At 34.2% G+C, this 22,840-nt stretch overlaps 2 protein-coding genes across 2 annotated transcripts; both read right to left on the bottom strand.

Moving 5' to 3' along the window:
• Positions 1-3,725: 3,725 nt before the first annotated feature.
• On the bottom strand, positions 3,726-10,669 carry LOC123653509 (RNA-binding protein cabeza). The gene is made up of 7 exons (XM_045589500.1): positions 10,480-10,669; positions 10,221-10,397; positions 9,810-10,149; positions 6,628-6,659; positions 5,484-5,629; positions 4,532-5,205; positions 3,726-4,106 (listed from the first exon to the last, which is right to left on the bottom strand). The coding sequence occupies exons 1-7, from the start codon at positions 10,487-10,489 to the stop codon at positions 4,079-4,081; spliced, it is 1,407 nt and encodes a 468-aa protein (XP_045445456.1). The 5' UTR covers positions 10,490-10,669; the 3' UTR covers positions 3,726-4,078.
• Positions 10,670-16,635: 5,966 nt separating this feature from the next.
• On the bottom strand, positions 16,636-22,193 carry LOC123653511 (polymerase delta-interacting protein 3-like). The gene is made up of 8 exons (XM_045589502.1): positions 21,903-22,193; positions 21,206-21,380; positions 20,951-21,032; positions 20,713-20,841; positions 20,169-20,328; positions 19,527-19,701; positions 18,899-19,083; positions 16,636-16,920 (listed from the first exon to the last, which is right to left on the bottom strand). The coding sequence occupies exons 1-8, from the start codon at positions 21,968-21,970 to the stop codon at positions 16,830-16,832; spliced, it is 1,065 nt and encodes a 354-aa protein (XP_045445458.1). The 5' UTR covers positions 21,971-22,193; the 3' UTR covers positions 16,636-16,829.
• Between the last annotated feature and the right edge of the window lie 647 nt (positions 22,194-22,840).

Raw genomic sequence — 22,840 nt, 5'->3', positions numbered from 1 at the left:
ATAAAAAAAACGATGATTGATGGGAAGTTATTGTAGTAGGGAATATATGCACCAAACCGCATTGGAGCAGCGTGGTGGATTAACTCTGATCCTTCTCCTACATGGGAAAAGAGGCCTATGCCCAGCCGTGGGATATTACAGGCTGAAGCATAGCGTTATATTACAAAACAAATAAACATAACGTCCGCGGCGTTTTTTACGTTAGTGGAACGGCGGATCATATGATATCAATTATTACAATAAAATAGTTTGTTATTCTTGTTTTTTAAAATACGAAGATGTGCTTAGCTTTGTTTTTAAATTTTTAGTTTTATTTGATTTTGAGACTAATTACTATAAGGTCGTTTTTATTTGATGTCATAAAGACTGAATTAAGAAATGTAAGTATATTAATAAATAAATAAATATAATATATCACATGTTGCTATGGCTGTGTACTAATAGTGCATTTATAGAAAATAACGTATTATTTTAGGTGATTATGGTGTATTTTCCTACTGTACGAACTACGAACGAATGTACCCCACATGTGGGGTACATTCGCACAATTTCAAAGTTTTCGTAAATCAATTATATATCTAAAGTGACACATCACACGTAAAACATAGCTACCTAGTTTTGAAACCAAATATACTACCTATCCGTTGATATCTGTTCAACTTAAAAAAAGATTTCGTTTCGTTTTTATGCCCCAATAAGTAAAATATGTACGAAGTAGCCCCCCCACCTTCCCCTATTTATAGACCAGTATTGGAGCAGCATGGTGGATTATGCTCTGATCCTTCTCCTACATGGGAAAAGGGGCCTATAACCTGTTAAGCAGTTTATAAAATATATTTGTTATTTTTAAAGTACTAATTACCAATTTGTGTATTATAAGACGTCCCACACTGCGTTTGCCAAGACGCCGTGTCCACTCCAGGACCCGTCTGCTCTAACGGCCATCGGTCCTGCGACACAGATGACGAGCCCACTGCCACTTCAACTTGCTAATTCTGTGGGCTATGTCGGTTACTTTCGTTCTCTCGCAGATAGTCTCTTTTCTAATCCTATCTTTGAGAGAAACCCCAAGCATAGCCCGTTCCATTGCAAGTTGAGCGACTTTAAACTTGTGGACCAGTCCTTTCGTCAGTGTCCACGTCTCGGCTCCGTATGTTAACACAGGCAGGACGCATTGCTCGAAGACTTTTTCTTCAAGCATTGCGGAATCTTCAAAGTGAAGACTCGTAGAAGGCTGCCAAATGCCGCCCAGCCCAACCGAATCCTCCTATCGGCCTCCTCGACGTTGTTGCGACCTAGTTGGATAGTATGGCCTAGGTAAATAAAATTCTGAACAACTTCGAAAAGGGTACCATCGACCGATACCGGTCTCGGTATGACTTGGTTGTTAAACATAACTTTCGTTTTGTCCAATTTCATACAGCGACCGACACGCTGGGAGGATTTGTTTAGGCCGGCCAGCATTTTACCTAACTCATCCAACGTCCCCGCAAAGATGACAATATCGTCGGCGAAACGAATGTGACAGATGAATTCACCGTTGACGTTGATGCCTCGTTCCCCCCAATCCAAGGTGTTAAAGACATCCTCCAGCGCAGTGGTAAACAGTTTCGGTGATATTACATCTCCCTGTCTTACCCCACGCCGGAGGGGAATAGGATATAGGTCATTCGTCGAGTCTTCTGGCGAGATGATTCGTAACAACCCTCGAAAACAGCTTATAGACGTGGCTCAGAAGTGAGATCGGTCTGTAATTATTCAACAAAGATTTATCGCCTCTCAGAACAGCACCACCACACTCCTGGACCACGCCTCCGGCGTGGTACCTTAGTGGGTAACGGCGTTAAAGAGTCTTGCCAAGGCTTTTAGGGCAGGTCACCCTGCGGCTTTAAAGAGCTTAGTAGTAACTTCGTCATACCCTGGGGCCCTTCCGTTTTTAAGCTGCCCGAGCGCTACACTAATCACATCCTCTTCGAAGTCCGGGATACACTCCGAATAATGGCGCAGCAATGGTGCCGGTGGATCTTCGGTGTCCCAAGTCGCAGGCTTGCGTCGCTTGACGAGTACAGCTGTCCATAAAAAATCTCAACCTCTTGGAGGGGGACTTCCTACGGACGGTTGGACAGATGATCTACGTAAGATTGCCGGTGTAGGCTGGATGAGGATTACGGGAAACCGAGATGTCTGGCGCAAACTTGGGGAGGCCTATGTTCAGCAGTGGACTGCATTAGGCTGAGCTGACTGACTGATACTGATAAGACGTTTTTTTATACAGACTGAGTAAAAAGATCAGTGATAAATTTTCAATGTATATAAAATAATAATTTCAGGTATATGTCCTTTACAACAAATAAAGAATTATCAAAATCGATTCATATATGACGAAGTTATCGCGAACATACATTACCGATTATATATATATTAATTTTATATATATACAGGGTTACAGGAAAAGTCGTGCTAGATCCGTTAAGGGCGTGAAGTACCCATCATTTCTGACTTATTTCACTATGAAATACCCTACCCTAAACTTAACCCTTTTCGAGATATTCGACTTTTAATTTTTTTATTGAAAATTGCCGATTTTTAGGCTACTAAATTTAATTTTGTTTATTTTGTGTGTCTTATTATTATTATTGCATTTTTACATCTCTAATAAGATGCTTTACGACGTCAATCATTAAAATAGTGCATAAGTTAATTGAAAAGGCCGTAGTGGACAAGTGAAAGTTAAGAAATTAAAAAAAAAATTATAAAGTTTATTTTTCTCTAAGGGATTAACTAAGAAAAATATTATGGCAGTTGTTCGGCAGATGTGTTTTAAAATATCTAAGTTTCATCAGCTATCTAACGAGGTATAACAACCTAGGGTTTTATTTAAATGCATTGAAAAAAACTTAGTTTCATAGGCGACAGTGGAGAAGAAAATTAATACTTAGCCCTAAATGCCGCGAATAGACCTTTTTTTGCGGGCGGTGTTTTCCAAAAGGTGGACATATTAACGATCGCGTCGCAGTATATTTATAACAATATTATGTATATCCACTAAAATTTTCATTGTTTTGAAATAAATAGTAATAATCGCATTGTACACACGAGACGGAAAAACAAAATTGTAACTCCAAGTTTTCGACTGCGCAAAGTAAACGTTTCCTTTCTGGGTCATGGTATTCGCATGTATAAATAACAAAATACCACAAACGATTTTGGAATTGTCTCAACATAAATTTAAAGTTTTTATTAAAAAAAATTAATAGATAAAGCTTATTACTCGGTGCAGGATTACATAGTTGATAAAGATGTGTGGACTTAGTGACGCTGTATTTCATGCAACATGTTTCTAATTTTGTTCTAAAACACAGTTTGTATATTATTTTCAAAAGAGTAACTGCGGAATTTCTTGCAGATTCTTCTCTGCAGAATCTACATTCCGAATCGGTCGTAGCTTCACTTTTACAAAAATAATAATTAATTTTTAAAGTTTTAATTTGTAAAATGACGATTCCAAAGTGCTCTTGGAGCCTATTTGAATAAAGCTATTTTTGATTTTGATTTTTTGAAATAGGGATTCTAAAATTTTCATTCAATTTTCATTTTTTATCTGTTTTTATTTGGGCTATCTGGATACAGATCTATTTCGAATCCAGATAGCCCAGACAAAAAGAGATAAAAATTGTATATGACTTTTATTATATTACTTACTACGAGATTATAATAAAACCAAATTCAGTTCATCACCAGTTTATTTCGTACATATACATTTTTAAAGAACACTTCAGGCTAAAAATTTTTAAAATTACTAAAGTAGTAATGAAATTATATCTTTCACAGATTCATACACTATAGTTATTCTTACGTTAAATAATTTCAGTGGCTTCCTGATTTTATTCTATAAATAAAATTAGATCGTATTTATAGGTAAAAGAAATAAAAAATAGACAAAATCACCTTACATCACTGCAGAAATGTCATGTCAGGTAATTTTCAGTTAAATGGATGTTTTAGTAAGAGTCAATAGAAATAGAATCAGTCACAATAAAATATAACCTAGGTTCAGATTAACACTAAAATAAACTATTTAATATGGTCTCTGGCGATCTCTGCCTCTGTAAAGGAAAAGGAATTTCTTTTTAATAAATATCGAAATTAACTACATTTTTTACTAAATATAAATATAATACATGGTAATTAGTCCACTCAAGTATGCCGAACACAGTATTCTACAAGTCCACAATTGCTTTGGAATGTCTTATATATGAGAAATACTTATTATGTATATATAAGATAATTGTAATGATTTATACAATATTGCACATAAAATTTATAATATTTAAAAATATCAGAATCGTTTAGTCGGAGTTTTTTATTTTTTATTACTAAAGATGGCCTTGTACTGAACTTAAACTGAAACATTGTTATAAAATCTGTCTTTTTTGATCTGGAGGTATTTTATGTAAAACTGAAATTTTTGTCTGGACTTACATTATAACATATTAGAAAAATATTTATGAGGAAAAATTATTGCAATTACCCTCCATCTCCTCTCATGGCTCCTCCGCCGGCGCGGTCACCGCCGCCGCCTGACCCGCGCCGGTCACCGCCACGGTCGCCGCTGCGGTCGGGCCGGCCGCCCCAGCCGCCGCCACCACCACCGCCGCCACCGCCGCCGCCTCTTCCACCGCCACGACCACCTCCTCCGCGGCCTCCTCTACCAGGAGGTCCGCCACCACCGCCGCCACGACCGCCAGGAGGACCTCCGCCGCCTCCACCGTTGCCGCCTCCATCGTTACCTCCGCCCCCTGGTTTCTCTTCGTTGCATCGATTGCAAGCTTTCCGCCAGGAGAAGTTAGTGTTACCACAGTTAGGATTAGGGCAGCGCCAATCGCCAGCGCGGTTGCCAGATGGAGGCCCACCACCTCTTCCACCTCCTCCACCGCCTCCACCGCTACCGCCTCCTCCACCGCCGCCCCCGCGTCCTCCACGGAAACCACCCCCGCCGCCGCCTTTCCCTCCACCCCACGTGTTCTGCCTCTGTGCTAATGAGACCTTTATCGTTGCTCCGTTGAAATCTTTACCGTCGAACCATTGAATAGCAGAAGACGCAGCATTGGAGTCTTCATAGGTAACTGTTGCTTCACCCTTTGGTTGACCGGTTGCTTTATCTTTATACATCCAAACTTTTGGTCTTTGTGTTTTCTTATCTGTCTGTAAATAATAAATCAAAGATGACATGTTTTTTTTTTAACAATAAAATCAATATTGGCTACTGCGAATCATACACCGAATAATACATAGATAAGAAAAAATTTCCCATAGTTAATTTTATTTCTTAAGGCAATACTATAAAAATTTTAGGTCTGTGATTCTGTGAATTATATTATACAGGTTTTTTTTTCTTATTGATTGACATATTTGAACACGCGTATTTCTATACTAACATGTAGACAGTTATGGCTACTATGGTAACATTTTATTTTTATTACCTTTATGATACCGATTGCACCAAAGTATTTACAAAGTTCATCTTCAGTTGTTGAGGGGTTCATTCCTTGAACGAAAACTGTATCTTCTTGAGTTATCATATCACCTCCACCTCCACCCCTGTCTCCGCCGAACCCACCACCGGCACCTACAAACAATACTGAAATTAATCCCAATGACACTACAAAACAAAATTTAACTTATAAACCATTTTTTCGTTGTAATTTTAAAATCGATTACTCTTTAACCCTCAGTAATCATATTATCTAGATCTGACACAAATCCCATTACTGTGTATGTAGATTTTTTTAAACGAAAACGAGATGTAAACCATGCACTTCATTAAACCATTTTTGTAGAGAAATATACAACCAAATCCATAGATATTACCACCAAACCATTGTTTACATAAATTTAACCAAAGAAAAACAACGTATCGTTCTATTTTCGCAATGATACATTTGATGTAGTTACTTTAAAGCACAGGGCTGCCAAAATCTTTACAGTGTTTCTGGTATACTAAAAAAAATATTGCATGTTTGTTGCAACATATACATTGAATGGAGGTTACACATTTTTCTCCACATACAAATAATTATACAAATAACAACTATACACTTTGCCAGACTGCTGACAATTGCTGAAAAATCAAGTGTTTACTAAAAATAACGACTTAAATATGATAACCGCCTTGTGTTTGTTCTGAATAGTTATATACCTTAGATTTATATTATAAACTAGAAACACATCCTTTGCAATCTTATTTTTACCCTTACAAAAAAAAAAACATTTCTATAAGGTTTGAAAAAAAAAACTAATTACACGAAACTAAATTGATTTGATGTTATAATTGTAAGATTCATTTATGCAGGAATTTGTTATGCTCACTGAAGTTTGTAATCTGTAAAATATTGTTTACATACCAGAAAATCTGTTTTTTACCTGACATTAATCTACTACTACAGCCTGATGAATTGCATCAAAAAAAAAAATATTTTTCGTAATTCTTCTATTGACATAACATGAAGACAATTTGTCAACAGCCAAGAAGTGACTCACACAACCTTTGATTAATTTGGCAGCCCTTCAAGATTACAAATTAATAATATTTAACAGCACCAATCGCTCATAAGCGAGGAGCTTTACCTTTATTATAACCACCCCCCCTGCCGCCGCCACTAAAACAACAAAAAACCATTTTTAGTTCAGTCTGGGCAGGCTGGGGGCACCTTATGATGCACGCAGATTGAAATATAGGTAGGTCACTTTTATGTTGGACCATATCGATGTTGTAGCCTTTTTCTTTTGCATTATGTTATACCTTGATACCTTGAAAATCTTAGAACAATTTGGATGTAAAACATAGTTTTTGCAATTGATATAAATCATGCACATTATTAATTTTGAAAAAGTGTTTTTAAAAAGTACTTAAATTCACTAATTTTGTAAATTAAAAAAAAAAAAAAGAAAAAAAAATTAGAAATATTTCAGTAACACATACTTTTAATAACACTTATTCAAAATTAAATCTATGGTCTAGTGAGATAAATTCTAAGTTCAACAAGTTTTTGAAGTAATAAAAATACTATACATTTTCCAGTAAATATTGCATCTAGTTATATATAGTAATATAATGCATACAGCTTCTGCTTTTATTTTTTGAATGCCTATCACTCAGGTTTTCAATAATATTATAACTGAAGTATATTATACAAAACATCAATTAATATTACAATGTATTTTAGCAACTTGTAAGAAGAATATAAAACTATTATTTAAAAGTATGTTTGTAATACTGTAGACATTAAAATCAGTGTATGTGTATGATAAACAAATTTACCTATCTGTATCAAAATTTATATATCAATTAATAGCAGGATGTATCTTAATGCATAAAGAGACCTGTTTTAGAATATAACAAATATTTTTCAGATAAGAATGTTTTTGACCCTTAACAATTTCAATATGAATGAAAAAAATAAAGCACTAGTATACTTTCATCTAAAAACATTTTTGAATTACCACCTATTAATACAAATCATTTAAAAAACTACAATAGCGCATCCAATAGTGCTTAAATTTGTATGCTGGCTTGGCAGCTACGAATGTTAGTGTAAAATTTGATTGATTCAGCCCGTAACATACCACTGCTGGGCAAAAACCTATTTTCCAATCCAAAGTTTATAGTTCAATTAGTGAATTAATCGTTGTGATACTGCTCCACTACAGATGGCAAATAATTTTCCTACTAGAAGTGATAAAAAAACAAATTTGAGTTCTCACAGAATAATCCTAAAATTTGTCCATTTTATATTTTACACAAACCAATCAATACAATTAATACTTACTGATTTTCCTTCTCATAGACCTTTTTTCTTAAAACACAAAAATGTTCCACAAGACAATGTGAGAAATATATCTCGCAAGTATCATACCCTAAATACTAGATTAAAATTTATTACCCTTTGTTTTACAACACAAATTGCCTAACACTGAGTATAGTAGTAACTTTTTAGTGATCATCTACATCTGTGTACACAACATACAGGTTATGATATCTTTATTCCGTGACATTCATTAAATATTGAATTTCAAAGAAAAAAAACCAGCACCAAACCTTTGGAATTTCATTAATGCCCAATTTCGTTTTCATTTTTAAGTCAGTTTTAATTACCTGTTATATGTGAATATGTTATGACCAAATACTGTAAATAATTTTTATTTTTGATGACACAGGGGCCAGGGGGTCTAGATGTTAGTTACTTCATCATTTTTTTGTTCTGAATAGATTAAAAAGGATTTAAAAATTACTAAAATTGTGCTTATGTAATACTTGAATGGCTTCTAAAACTAAATAATCCCAAATTTCAAACTGTGTGAAGTAACTAGTTCCTTTCATGTCCAAGATATACACATATATAATAAAATCCCAAAAATGATATTATGCTGTGTGGTTACGGCAGTAAAGAATGTAGGCACCTCCTCTTATCCCATGGGTGTCATAAGAGGCGACTAAGAGATAACACAGTTCCACTACAACCTTGGAACTTAATAAGTGACTGATGGTGGGATAATCACCCAACTGCTGGCTTTGAAAAACACAAGCTGATGAAGGGCAGCGGCGTCTTCTGTGCGACAAAGCCAGCCCTGCGGCCACCAACCCGCCTGCCCACCGTGGTGACTATGGGCAACACACATGAGTTTACGCCATTTATGGCGTGAACTTGTGGAGCCCTATGTCCAGCAGTGAACTGCTATAGGCTGAAGTGATGATGATGATTATAAAATGATTTTAGAATTGCAAACTAATAAGTTTCGTTTATATTATAGTTGTAGTTTAATATTATATTTAGTGCAGGACAACACAAATGATATAAATGTGGGGGCTGAGTAATGCTTGTTTTCATGCAGGACATGACTAAAACAATAATGGTATTAAAGTGTTGAGAGTTTAATAAGAGAAATTTAGACTTTTGGTGAGGATGATTAAAGAATAACAGAATTTACGTTCTGAATTACTGATAAAGATTAACTATAATCTATTAAAAACCATTTATAGGTGTTCGACTCCTAAATGCATTTCTTAAAATTAGGAGTTCTGTAGGTGTAAGAGGTCATGTTCTAGGAGAATAAAATTCCTAGCCCTTTTCTTAATTTTACTTTGTCTTAATATATGAGCTACTGCACCAAGGTATTTCTGCATAACTGTCTAATATTATTTTTTTTGCACTACAAAACATAGTGAAATATTAATATTAACTGTCGCATACAACTAAAGGACTGCATATAGAAACGAATACGGAACGCATCTATCAAAGTAGCTCGCCTATTTAAGCACTCAAATTTAAAAATCGACTAGCAATTCTTTTTCCATGCTGAACATAATCTATTACGTTTATAAAACCCCCATTTGAAAGATTGCAATTGTGAGTTGAACACTGTATACTTAATTAGCTGACAATTCTAAAGTACTTTTGAACTTGCAAGTCTATTTAAATATAACAATTTTTAATTTTGTTATTACCACCTATCTATGTTTTTATTACTTTAATGTAATTGTCAAACACTGTTGAAATAAAAAGTAGTAATAATTACCTATGTTGCATTACACACACACCTAAGTAAATGAATAGTCAATGTACATAGGGAGCCTTTACTATTCATTTACAACTCATGGAACTGTTTACTTGTCATAAATTAACCTGTTGTTGACGGTTAAATTGAGCAAAAATACTTTACAACTTTTATTAAATGATGAATATAGGTATATGTACCGGCTGTTCATATTAATCATATAAACATTATTATTATTGTAAAAAGATGCTTACCCATAGCCACCATCTCTATTCCCCCCGTCTCTATTGTAGCTTGATCTATCACCTCCACCGTATCCTCGGTCACCTCCAGAGTAGCCACTCCCTCCTCTGTCTCCTCCGTAGTTGGAGCCGCTGCCGCGGTCGCTACCACCGTAGCTACCGCTTCCCCGGTCACTGCCTCCATAATTGCTTCCACGATCATTATTTCCATAGTTACTTCCTCCACGGTCACTTCCACTCACGTTGTAGTTGTTACCGTTGTTACGGTCGTAACCCCCACTTCCATAATTAGATCCAAAATTTTGACCATAATTGCTGTCTTGATTTCCCCCATAACTACTTCCACTTCCACCTAAAAGAATAGAAAAAATTAAAGAACTTAAATAACTCTATAAGCAATAGTTTCTTAATCACTTTTCTCACTTCCTGAACCCTGTTGATTCCAGGCGGGGCCAGAATTTTGACCTGAATAATTGCTAGGATTATAGTTTCCTTGTTGCTGTCCCTGGTTATAACTACTATCGCTCGAACTTATCGTAGGTGGTGGTATTGAATACTGAGCGGGATAGCCTGCACCACTATAATCACCGGAGGCGTAAGCTAAAAGTAACATTAATATTTAGGTATGGACTGGTAGATATGTGCGCGGTACTTAAGTTATTAAAAAATATGTATAGCTTACGGTCGCCCATATTGATGTTTCAAATTAGTTTCGTAGCACAATTTATTATTAATTAATATTTGAAATTCATTAGACTAAATAACTTATAACAACAAAATTCTAGGCTATAAACCGCGCCGCACACGGTTTACACTAATGGCCGCCGGAAATACGACGTGACAGTACAAAAGCGTTAAGGAAAAGGAAATGTACGAATGATTGGGAATGGGACAAAACCTGTGTGACCAGATTTCATTTAACGAATCTACTACTTGTGGAGGTTAAAAACTACTAAATTCTACCAAAAGAGCACGAGAAAATACTAAAAATCTATTACATGTTTTCGCTGTTGTGCTACAACGAAAAAGCATTAATATCGTCCTCTTGATTATAACGATAAACCAATAAGATGAACAAAGAAACATCATAACTCAATCAAAGATAAATAAATGTTTATTATGTAAAATTAAAATCTACGGAAATATAGTTATTTTTATATTGTGATCGAGTTATGATTGGTTCTTTACGTTGGGTAACATTGTCATAAAGTTGTTTTGAGTCCATTAGTTTGATTTGAAAGCCCTACTTGTGTTTCACTCGGAATTGATAACTGTGGGAAGCCACTACATTCCAAGAACAATAATATTCAATTCTTAGTACTTATGAAATACAGCTCAAATTGGCTTGTTTAATAAGAGGCTCATATAAAATGCCTCTGGGAAGTAGGTACCATTTATGTAAAGTTAAATTTAGGTACAAACGATGTTACAAACCTCAAAACTGGTATAATTTAAGTTTCATGTGTTAAAATAGAGTAAATCGGGAGAATATACCCTAAAATCTTTTTAACGGTATTTGGTCACCAAAATCACCAGTTCCACCGATAAATTGGTAACTTTTACATACACACGAAAAGAATGAAAATTAAAGATATACCTACCTGATCAATTTTCTCAATACATGTGGGATTCCCCCCAGCAGCTTTCCCTCTCGAATAATTAATATTAGAAAGAGATAGTTACAATCCATTCGATGAAAAGAGGAATACCCCGCATTTTTTCAAGAGGTTTGCCGTGTGAAGGAAAAAAAGTACCAGAATAGTTGAAAAGCGTGAATTCTACCAAAATGTACCAAATATTTTTTACCTACTAGATACTGTTACCGGTACCTCGAAATCTACCAAAAAAGTAGAAATCTACTAAAACTGGTCACGCTGGACCAAACACTCCAAGCAGATGGGGACGATTTTATCTATGCTACTATCTAGGCATGACGATCTGAAATCGATTAATCGAAGAATCGATTCCTCAGTCCCAAGAAATTTTTTGAATCGATATGTTGCATTGAATCGATTCAGTCAATCGATATTTCACCCATGAAAATCGACATTCGACTTTCTCTGTTTTGTTAAAAACAAAAAGCAACACGGAGGGGAGTCACCATAGCGTTTTTTGCCGATACAAAACCGTTTGTCATTTTTTGCGGGGGAAATCATTGACACGCACAATTTATCTAATTCCCACACAAAAATAATCGTCAAAAAAATCAATCATTGGTTCAATAATTCTGTTTTGTAAATACATTTTTGTTTGGTATTTGTTTTTTTTTTTTAAGAGTACATCGACATAAAAGATGAAGGTGTATAGAGAAAGAGATGAGTGAGTATGAAAATCTGAAGAGTAAATAGTGAATTAATTGAGAAAGTGGATACAAGGAATACTATTTCACGTGTTTTTGAGTAATTAACCTTTTAACCGGCAACACCATAATATTACGAGTACATTCAGCTAATTGTAAAGAATTTCATGGTTTTTACCCATAGAGCAAAACGGAGGGGAGTAGCCATATTCAGGCGTTCCCCTCTGTCAAGGTATAAGTTCAAATGGTCCTACGCGTACAATAAAACTAGTTGCAGCCGCACTGATCAGTAGACTAAATCTAGTTGCGCGTTTGAATGAACGTCCTTCGAGAGAGACATATTTGAGATTCTGATTTATTTATAATATTTTTAGGAGAAACAAACTTATTTATTAAAAAAAAAAGACAGAAAACCGAACACTTAACTTCTATTTATTACTTATTTTTACAAATATAACAATTATCACAAAAATTAGCCTTAACCACTAACTTAATCGAAAATAATGACCGAGAATTACAATTTAAATTAACCAAGCAAACAACCGCTACTTTGAGTATAAAAATGATCAACGCACTCGTCATGAAACAACGACCTATCGTTCCGAAAGCCGAGAAGCAAAAGAGCCCTCTGAACGGGTAGGGACTGCTTTTATTGACGTTGTTGCATGACGTTACAAAACGTATTAGCGGGTAGGGAACTATTTTTATTAACACTGTTGCATGACGTCACGAAACGTATTAAAATAATCGAGATTATGCTAACAATATAATATTGCGAGCTTAATTTTAATATACATAGTTTTATAGTAAAATTGCATTAAATTAAATATAATACAATACTTACGGATATTAACACATTTTTCTACAATTACTTAGTGTTAACCTCGATTATAATGTTTTATATTAATTTTTGCAAGTTTCCTAAAGATCCAAATTTAAGGCAGACATGGAATTTTTTGTAATAACAAACTAACCTGGAAATAATAGAAGGAAATAGTGTCATTTGCTCAAGTCATTTCAATACCTCTGACTTTCAAGCGCGGAACTGGCAAGATTAATAATGAAAAACACTACCTAGACCAATGGCTTTCAAACCATGGCTTATGCCTTTCCGTCCCTAAAAGCTACGGAGTTGTATTCACAAAAAAGAGGAATATACCATCCTTTGATTTGTATATTAGGGGTCAAAGCATTCACTTCACAGATAAGGTCAAATTCTTAGGCATTGTTTTCCATTTCAGACTGAGCGGATTTTCTTATGTAGACTACATTATTAAAAAATGCGAAAGAAACATTAATATCCTTAGAGCAGTATCAGGTGTTTGGTGGGGTGCCCATCTTTACACTTTAAAATTAATTTACAATGCAAATAGTACGAAGTCATCTTGATTATGGAACATTTATCTTAGACCCCTTTAACAAGAGTGACTCAGAAAAGTTGTATAGAATTCAATATAAATGCCTAAGAATTATTGTCGGTGCAATGAAATCTACACTAACAAATGCCTTACAAGTAGAGTGCATTGACCCACCTTTACATCTCAGAAGGAAATATCTGTGCGATCGTTACGTCATTAAAGCTCTCCAAATTTCTTCCGATCCCTTATGGTCTCGACTAAACGAGCTATACCTTCTTTTCTCCAATAGTATGCGAACTCTCCCATCCTGCCTATTAGACAACTTTCTTAATTTCGCCAGAATACCCCATCATCTAGCATCATATCCTTCTAACCCTCTTTTTAACACTTCCTATCAAGCTTTAGTGTATCCCCCTCCCTTCATCACAGATATTGGTCTAGTCAAAAGTGCATCCGATACAAAAACAAAGTTTCAAGAAAAGACTTATCAAAATTGGTCAGACTATCTTAACATCTATACAGATGCATAAAAGCTCTCCCCAGATAGTTTTGTTAGTGCTGCCTGCTGGATTCCCAAATATAAAATTGTGCTACAATTCAAAGGTCCTCCTCAATCGTCAGTATTCACAGAAGAAGCTGTGGCACTGTTGGAGGCAATTTTGTTTACACTTTCCCAAAATATTCCAAAATCTTTGATTTTTTGTGACTCACTAAGTTGTCTGTTAGAGATTAAAGGTAACCCGTTTCGTAGTAAATTAAGAATTTCTATCGTTTTAAAGATAAGGTTGGCTTACCTCTCATGCTATCATAAAAGCTTAGAAGTTTTACTGGTATAGATCCCTGGCCATTCTGGTATTCCAGGTAATGAGACTACAGACTCTTGTGCCAAGTCAGCGGTTCAACTTGGCTCATAGGAGCATTTTTTGAACCCAAGTCAAGACCTGCGAGCGCTGGCGAAAACTCATCTAGACAAATCCTGGACTTCATCATGGGTTGAGTCAAAATTGGTTAAGGGCAAACACTATTCTCACATTCAGCCTAATATTCCAAGGCGCCCTTGGTCTTTCCTTCATAGACATGCCGAACGCTGGGTAACATCAACAATTTTTTGCTTGCGCCTTGGTCACTCGTGTACTCCAGTGCATTTAGCAAAAATTAGGGTGCGTGATCACTCACTGTGTGAGTGTGGCCTTGACGAAGGTTCAGCATCCCATATCCTGTTCAACTGTCCTAAGCTCCTTTACCCTATCTATGATGTCCTTCCCTCTGAAATCCCCCGCCCTATAAATATTGTTTGCTTATTGATGCTTGTATTTAGTCCTCATTGTACATTCTTGTGTAGATATATTAAACGTAATAGAATTAAATTGTAAATATATTAAGTGATTGTTCTAGCATAGTGTAGTTGTAAATAAATTATTAACAATATTCTTGTTTAAGTATAGCGTATATTTAGTTCCTGTGTTGTTTTAGGTTTATAGTTTGATCTATACTACCTACTATTTTGGCAGTCTTCAAAATTCTACTGAGGTTGTTACCTCTAATTCACCGATCAATCTCCGTCGTGTCTTCTCCATTTTACGTGACGTTGGCAAAATCATCTGTGCTATTCGGCACTAATGAAAGCCATTATTTCTAAATTCATTCCTTCATTCATTTATTATATATTATTTTATACATTATTGCTTGCTTTATCGGCATCCACAACTAAAGAAATTATTGTTGCTTTTGTTTTTGTAAATTAATTAATTATTTAAAATTATATAAATGGCGGCTTTAATTTTGAAACAACGTCAACATGATTGATGGTCGGTAATTTATTTTGTTATCAACTAACAACAATTTATGTACACTAGGATAGCAAACGGAAATAGCTCTTATAAACAATGGCACTACTTATCCCATAATGGAATCTCTTCCAGTAGTCCTGCCACAGGAAACTTATAAAACAGTCGCAAAATTAGCGTCATAGACCAAGTAATGTAATATAGGGTAAATTTAAACATATTGAGAATAAAAATATAATAAATACATAATTATACAATATATAAATGCACACATACATAATAATGTATACACACGTAGATACAAATAATACGATACTTGTACATACACGCATACACATATGCGATACATAATATAATGCATATGATAATATATTCCAATACGCTTAAGGACACTTTTTAGACTAGGACTGATTAAGGTAGAATTTTCTCACTCTTTTCTTAAATAGCGATAATGTTTTGCAATCGCGAATTTCATATGGTAGGGAATTCCAAAGTCTAACGGAATGTACAGGAAAGGAGTAAGAATAAAAATCGGTACGGTGGTTGGGCATCTGAAGAAGAGAACGTTTAAGAGATCTGCACGGAGAATCGTCATCGTGAGAGAAAGAAAAGCGGTCCCATAGATACGAAGGAGAAAGAGGATTAAAAAGAGTCTTAAAAAAGAAACAAAGTATTCTAAAACTTCTACGATGGCGGATAGGTAGCCATTGAAGCTGCTTACGAAAGTGACTTACATGATCATATTTTTTTAAGCCGAAAATGAAACGCAAGCATAAATTTTGTAGTCGCTCACCTAATTCTTCGGTGACATCTAAATAAGTGACATCGGCGTAATCAATGATCGGATGTATGAGAGTTTGCACGAGAGAAACTTTAGTCTTGACGGGTAAAAGTTTTTGTAGTACTTTTAGAGAATGGAGCGAAAAGCATACCTTACGACTGATCTCATTAAAGCCGCGGGTAAAAGCTACTAGTCTATATAATGATATTGTTTTTATGGCCGCGTTCACATGTCTCAAATATAAAACTTGTTCACGTAAAGAACAGGAAAACTTAAAAAGTAGTTTACAAAAATATGACAAAAATGTATGAAATTGAACTGTAACCCACTATTATATATAGGTACATTAAATAATTTACTTACATTTTGACATATAATTACTGATCAGCTTTTTTAATGTTTGAATGTATGAAGATTGAAGAAATTTAATGAAAAAACAAGTTACTTTAAAGTACCTACTACTACTACGCAGACAAAGTTGCGGGCGGGAACTAATAAGATATAAATTTATATAACATGAATTCTAATTATTATTTTTTATTTTACGTTTAATCTTTATCTCGTATCTGACTTATAGATTAGCAAATTAAGGCAGAAAATAAAACAAATAAGATTATTTTAGGTATGTTTATTTATTTCTATAATTAATGTTTAAACCAAAATGCAATAGATTTATTATTACTGTATACTGTACTGTATTAATTTGTTCAATTTGAAGAATTTAATTTCACACTGATGTCTATAAAAACTACAACTTAGTATTTTAAGCATGTTTCTTGATCTTACTTTTAAAACTTCAAGCTTCCCTTAGAAGTTACTAAATAATACTTTATGAAAAGTTGATATATCTGGCTCCACATTTGAATTTGTGCTGTATAGTGCAGGTTTGGTACTGTTCCTAAAAAGAATAATTGTTTTCAATAATATGAATAAAAGATTAAGTGAGCAAAACATAATCTGTTGATAGTCCTAAAGAAAAAATAAATAAAACAATTTATACATTTTATATTCCAAAAAGTGGCTAGTTTTTTTTTAAATGAAATAATAATAAGGGTGTAAGAGCATACTCTTAACTCACACTATAATCATTACATTAACCAAATCATTTAGAAGAATCATAATGCATAATCATATGTAGGTGTCTGGTAATTAATGGATAAACCCGCAGGTGCTTGTGGGGGGGAGTCACAGGGCCAACGCAGAAAAAATATAAAAAATCTATCTGCAACGCTCTAAGATTTTTAAATTTTTTATTTTATGTACGAAATTTGATACCTTTGTTCAAACTTTTGGGCACTACGGCTGCAAATTCAATAATAACGAATTGATTTTCTCTTGAAATAGACTTCTTTTATTGGAGCAGCTTAAAAGAAAAAGTATACAATAAACCAATCACAACAATACAGAAACTTCGTCGACGTATTTTGGATGCAGCTCGAAAAATTTGAGAACGCGGGTATTCGCGAGTATTAAAAATGTCGTTCATAAAAAGATATAGAGCCTGTAGTAAAGTAGGTGACAAACAATTTGACCATTTATTATTAAACTACCTATTCGAAATTGTTGTTTAAATTATTAATAACATCCCAAATACCCCAATATACACTTTCACTGATTTTCGAAATAAAGTCTTATTTTATTATTTGTTTTGCTTATAAGAAAAATAGGGCTAGAGAAATATAGGTAGCAATAACTCAGTAATTTGTCAAATAAAAAATAATTGAGTGTCATACTATTTAAGAAATTTCATGAAGTAGGCACGTTTTTTAAGCTATGGGCATGGAGTTAAAAGTGTATTTAAAAGGTTTTTAAACCACTAAAATTCTCAATTTTTACTTACGCTAAACAAAAACTATAAAAAAAAAAAAAAAAACTTTTAATTTAAGTAAAAGGAATTAGTTTACGTTATACTTTAAACTTTGATTAGAAAGGGGACATTAATTTTTGAACGCCATAGTCACCTATACTTGACAAGGGCTTGCGAGTCCTGTGCGCCAACGACGTCTATAGGGGATAAAAAACCCGGACCACGAAAATATTAAATAAAATTATTAAAAATATATTTCTAGTATTTAAATTCAACATTTCTGAAAATAGAATATCCCAGCAACATTTGAGTATAAAAAACTAATCTTTTAGAGCTACACGTACTGAGAAACATTGAAATAAAAACATGCATTCTTATTCCACGTAAATCATATGTCCAGAACGCCGAAGTCGTCTATAGTTGACCGCTAGGGATGTGACGCAAGAGGTATAAATAAATAATAAATAAATAAATAAATAAATAAATAATTAAATAATAAATATGTTACACTAGCCCAACCCCACGGTATCAGTGTGCCTCCGACTTAATTTCATACGAAGATAATTAAACAATATACTTGAATATAAGAAACTCAAGTGTGCCCACATCCTTATTTTAGTCTGTACGGCACACGTGCAAGATTTACACATCATTTCGGACGAAGATGGCAAGTAAGGGAAAGCGACCACCGCAGAGACCAGTGACAGTTGTATCTATTACTGGTTTTTATAATTGTGTTTGCAGGCAAACGAAGGAAACCAACTTTAATTATATCGACAAGTAATACAACGTAGGTAGACGAAAAAATAGTGAAGTAAATACAGTAATACCCATCATCAGATCCTGGTTTCCTTATCAGCTTTTTCGGTGCGACAAAGCCAGCCCTGTGGTCACCGACCCGCCTGCCCAGTGTGCTGACTATGGGCAACACACATGAGTTCACGCCATTTTTGGCGCGAACTTGTGGAGACCTATGTCCAGCAATGGACTACGATAGGCTGAAGTGATGATGGGTGATGATATTATACTTATTGTAACTAAATTTTAAGTTATAAATTTCATATTTCACCTTGAAGAAGCAGATGTGGAACGTGGTGTAACAAGAAGGCAGTTCATTGGCTGTCCATCTAGTTGCCTATTATGATAAAGGTCTACTGCTCTCTGGGCATCTTCAACACTTTTGTAAATTACTTCAGCAGTCCCAGGTCTAACCAATCGTGATTCAACCATTCCCCCGACATCACCAAACAACTCCTGAAATTTGATAAATTTGATTATATTAATCACACATCATATTTTTACAGAATGGAAATTCTGTAAAATTGTGATGTTTAAACATTTAAGAAAAAATTGAATAAAAAAAATTATTTAAACGCATTTACAGTTTATTCAGCATAAGGTTAGGCTTTAGATTAAGAACTGTCGAATTATCTAAGCTCAAAATTTTACTTTTTATCAGCATAATTTCGTTACAAAAAAAAAAAAAATAGCCCTAACCTATCTAAATTCCAAATTAGACCGTTTATCGACATAATTTCGTTACAAACAAAAAAAAAAAACAAGAAAAAACCCTAACCTATCTAACTTCAAAATGACTGTTCTTAATCTAAAGCCTAGCCCAGCATACTAATTAGTTCACTTTTTTTATGGTTTATAATTTCCATTAAGTTAATAATAATTAATTACAAAAAACTTACCTCAATGTCTCCTCCTGTAACAGTGCTTCGTAAATTACTCACTATGATTCTATATTCATGGGCTGGTTTTTCTGACTTTTCAGTTTTATTTTCACTACGTAATGCAGCCATAGGTCTTTTTTTTAATATGGATGGTGGTCTCGGAGGGCTTTTTTCTTTTTCAATTATAGCAGTTCTAGAAAATATTTAATAACTAAAATTGAGTTACTGGACTACATTTTTATTGATGAATTAACATTTACTTTTTTTATATAAAGTAAATACCTTTTTTCCCTATATAACTAGGTCGGCCATCAAGCATACGGCTCACGTGATGGTAAGCAATTACAGTAGCCTATAGACGCCTGTAACACCAGAAGCATCGCAAGCGCGTTGCCGACCCAATCCCCAATAGCTCCCCTAGGAGCTCTAGTCACATTACTCACCAACAGGAACACAATACTGCTTGAAAACAGTATCATTTAGCTGTGGTGTTCTGTAAGGTCGAGGTACTGCCCCAGTCGGGCTGCTCCATATTTTGAGCAGGATATTCCTGCTGTGACCTACCTCAATTAAATACCTCTGCCACGATAATAAAAAAAAAACAAAAACAAAAATAGTTTAAAACTGATTGTGACTTATTTATATTACAGTTAAACTTACCTGTGTGCTTCATTATTGTGAGTAACAATTTTGAGCTGCAGGCTAGCTTTGCGGTTAGCAAATGATTTTCTTACAGGTTCATAATCTTCTTCCATTGAGTCATCAATTATTTCAATGTCATTTTCAATTGTTCTAATTATTGGTTTCAATGACGATTTAGCTAGAAGACAAAAGTTAAGCTAAGTTACATACACACAAGGAAGTCTATTCCTAAGATAAGCAATAATTTAATGGTTGTGTTAGGTGACAGCCAAGTTATATAGCTAAATACTTTTTTTTAGATATAATAATATACATAGAAATAAAAAACATGCAAATGACAACCCAAGATCAGACAGGAATCAAATCCACAAACCCCTAGTGCAAAACTGCCAATGGGCTAGTCAAATGTATGTATAAAAAGTCAAACTTTTTCATTCTATTGTCGTTAATAGATAAATTATACTATTAATCTCAATCTTATGCTTCCCAATTTATTGTATATAAGTATTATTTCCAGTTTTTAAATAGAAAAATACCAAATAAAGAATAAGTAAATAAATACCTATAGTTCTGGTTTCGACTGCCCTGTCATATCGGTCTCCAATATTTTTTTTGTTATGGATTGTTTGCTTTCTGAGAGTCCTTGCTGCAAGGGGCTGTGAAATGACATGTCTAGAAGGATCTGTGAACACTATGAAAAAAGAAAATAAAAACAAGTGTTAAATGTTGTATACTAATGAAATAAGAACATTATTACGATAATTACAACATTACTACATAGTTTGTAAATAAAAAATTACCTCTTTCTCTATTGGTTTGAAGTTTTGAAAGCTTTCCACGATTTTGTGGCATAGAAATGCCTCCTTGTATTTTACCCATTGCCTGTTTAAAAGTAAATGATATATATTTCATATTTCTTTTATTTTTAAAAACTTTATTAAAATTGAGTGATAGGTAAACTTTTTATACTAATTAAAAGAGCAAAATTAGATTTATCGACTACGAATATTCTTAAAATAAACGTAAAAAATATACATTTATATGTGGCTACTTACGCGTTTTGCTCTCATTTGCTCTAATCTTAAGCGTGCATCCTTTTGTCTTGCAAGTTCAGCTAATTTTTCTCTAGCATCAGTTATTTGAGTTCTTTTTTTTGATATTATTTTATTTCTCGCGTCAACAATATTGTTTTTAGCAAGTACAAATTGGTTCTTCATTTTTGATTTGGGCCTAAAAGTTATATCAATAAAACTACCTTCAGTTAGTTAATAAAATATATTAAAAATAAATTTAATATCTTCAACACTTTTACTATACACTTATAATATAGGCTATCATGTACAATACAGGAATAAAAACCCACCCTCCCCCCCAAACCACATTTTCCCCCCTTAACCCCATAAATTAGTGACCGATTTAAAAATTTAACCTTAAAACTTTAACCACGATATCTCTGTAACAACGGGACAAACAGTTGTCCCGAGGGGTGAAAAACAAACCCTCGCTCCCCTCCCAACCCCTCAACCCCATAAATTTCTCGCCGGGATTGTACATAATTATCATAATATATAAAGTGAATTAATCACGTAAAATAATTGAAAGTAACGATGTAAGTATTTTTAGTATATCCATGTCTAGATTTATGGTAATAAGTAACCAATAATAAATTATTGAATCGTGTACTATCCTAGTTTTGTCTTTTAATATACTAGAACAATGTTAATAATATGGTAATATAAACATTTATTTTACCTAGATAATCCTCTCTTCTTTTTTTGAATAATATCATCCAAACTCATGTCAACGTATGAAGAAGTCATGGTTATCAGACAATTAAAATATTGGTTTAATCAGTAAAAATTTTGGCGTTATGTTTCAGTATACTTTTCTTACAATAAGAAACATTCCAAGCCAATACCAAAGAGTATGCCAATACCAATCTAAAAGCAAAGTGTAGGTACCTCAGTTTGATATTATAACTGTCAAGTTCGTATAATAGTTTTTATTAACTAGTGATGCATGAAAAGACCAGAGATAATTAATAACAACGAAGCTTAGGTAGTTTTCCAATTACAGCACTGAAACGTGTTAAACGGCATAACGCTCAATGTTGAATGTTTCAACTACAGCAACGATTCGCACAATCAAGCACATTCATTGACTCCCAAAATTTTCAATTACAGCACTGAAGTGCATTATGCGGCATAATGCTTGACGTTGAATGTTTCAACTACAGCAACATTTCGCACGATCGAGCAAGATAGAGCAACACGGAGGGGTGTAGCCTTGCACAGGCGTTCTCCTCTGGCAAGGTATAAGTCCAAATGGTCCTACATGCAGAATAAAATTAGTTGCAGCGGCACTGATCACTAGATAAATCTAGTTGCGCGATTGAATCAACGTCCTTCAAAAAATACCGAATTGTTCCGTTATTTGCTACAAATTTACTAAAAGGCGTCGTTACCTGTCATATGTAACTATTTTTTAATTACATTATTATTGTATACTTCTTTTAAACCTTTTTTAATCTTAAAAACTACAAATGTTATCGGTCGTGTTGTTTCGCATTTGTTTACCAACACAGGCCGCTCGCCCTCATACAATACGTGGATCGGTCGAGCGACTGATCCAAGTCTATTTCCGAGAAGTTGTTGTCACCGAGCGATAGCGTTGTTACCGATTTGTTTGTA

The sequence above is a fragment of the Melitaea cinxia genome, chromosome 5 (genome assembly GCF_905220565.1).
Source record: "Melitaea cinxia chromosome 5, ilMelCinx1.1, whole genome shotgun sequence".
NCBI lineage: Eukaryota > Metazoa > Arthropoda > Insecta > Lepidoptera > Nymphalidae > Melitaea > Melitaea cinxia.
This window is presented reverse-complemented; position numbering and strand designations above follow the sequence as displayed.

What these genes read in the sequence shown, in the direction of transcription:
- LOC123653511 (XM_045589502.1), bottom strand. Translation starts at nt 21,970, where the DNA reads ATGACTTCTTCATACGTTGACATGAGTTTGGATGATATTATTCAAAAA. An exon ending in AAGAAGAGAGGATTATCTAG is followed by an intron (nt 21,381 to 21,902) that starts GTAAAATAAATG and finishes TATAACTTTTAG; the next exon opens with GCCCAAATCAAAAATGAAGA. An exon ending in TTACAGGAGGAGACATTGAG is followed by an intron (nt 19,084 to 19,526) that starts GTAAGTTTTTTG and finishes ATCAAATTTCAG; the next exon opens with GAGTTGTTTGGTGATGTCGG.
- LOC123653509 (XM_045589500.1), bottom strand. An exon ending in AATAGAGATGGTGGCTATGG is followed by an intron (nt 6,660 to 9,809) that starts GTAAGCATCTTT and finishes TTGTTGTTTTAG; the next exon opens with TGGCGGCGGCAGGGGGGGTG. An exon ending in GGGGGGTGGTTATAATAAAG is followed by an intron (nt 5,630 to 6,627) that starts GTAAAGCTCCTC and finishes TATTGTTTGTAG; the next exon opens with GTGCCGGTGGTGGGTTCGGC.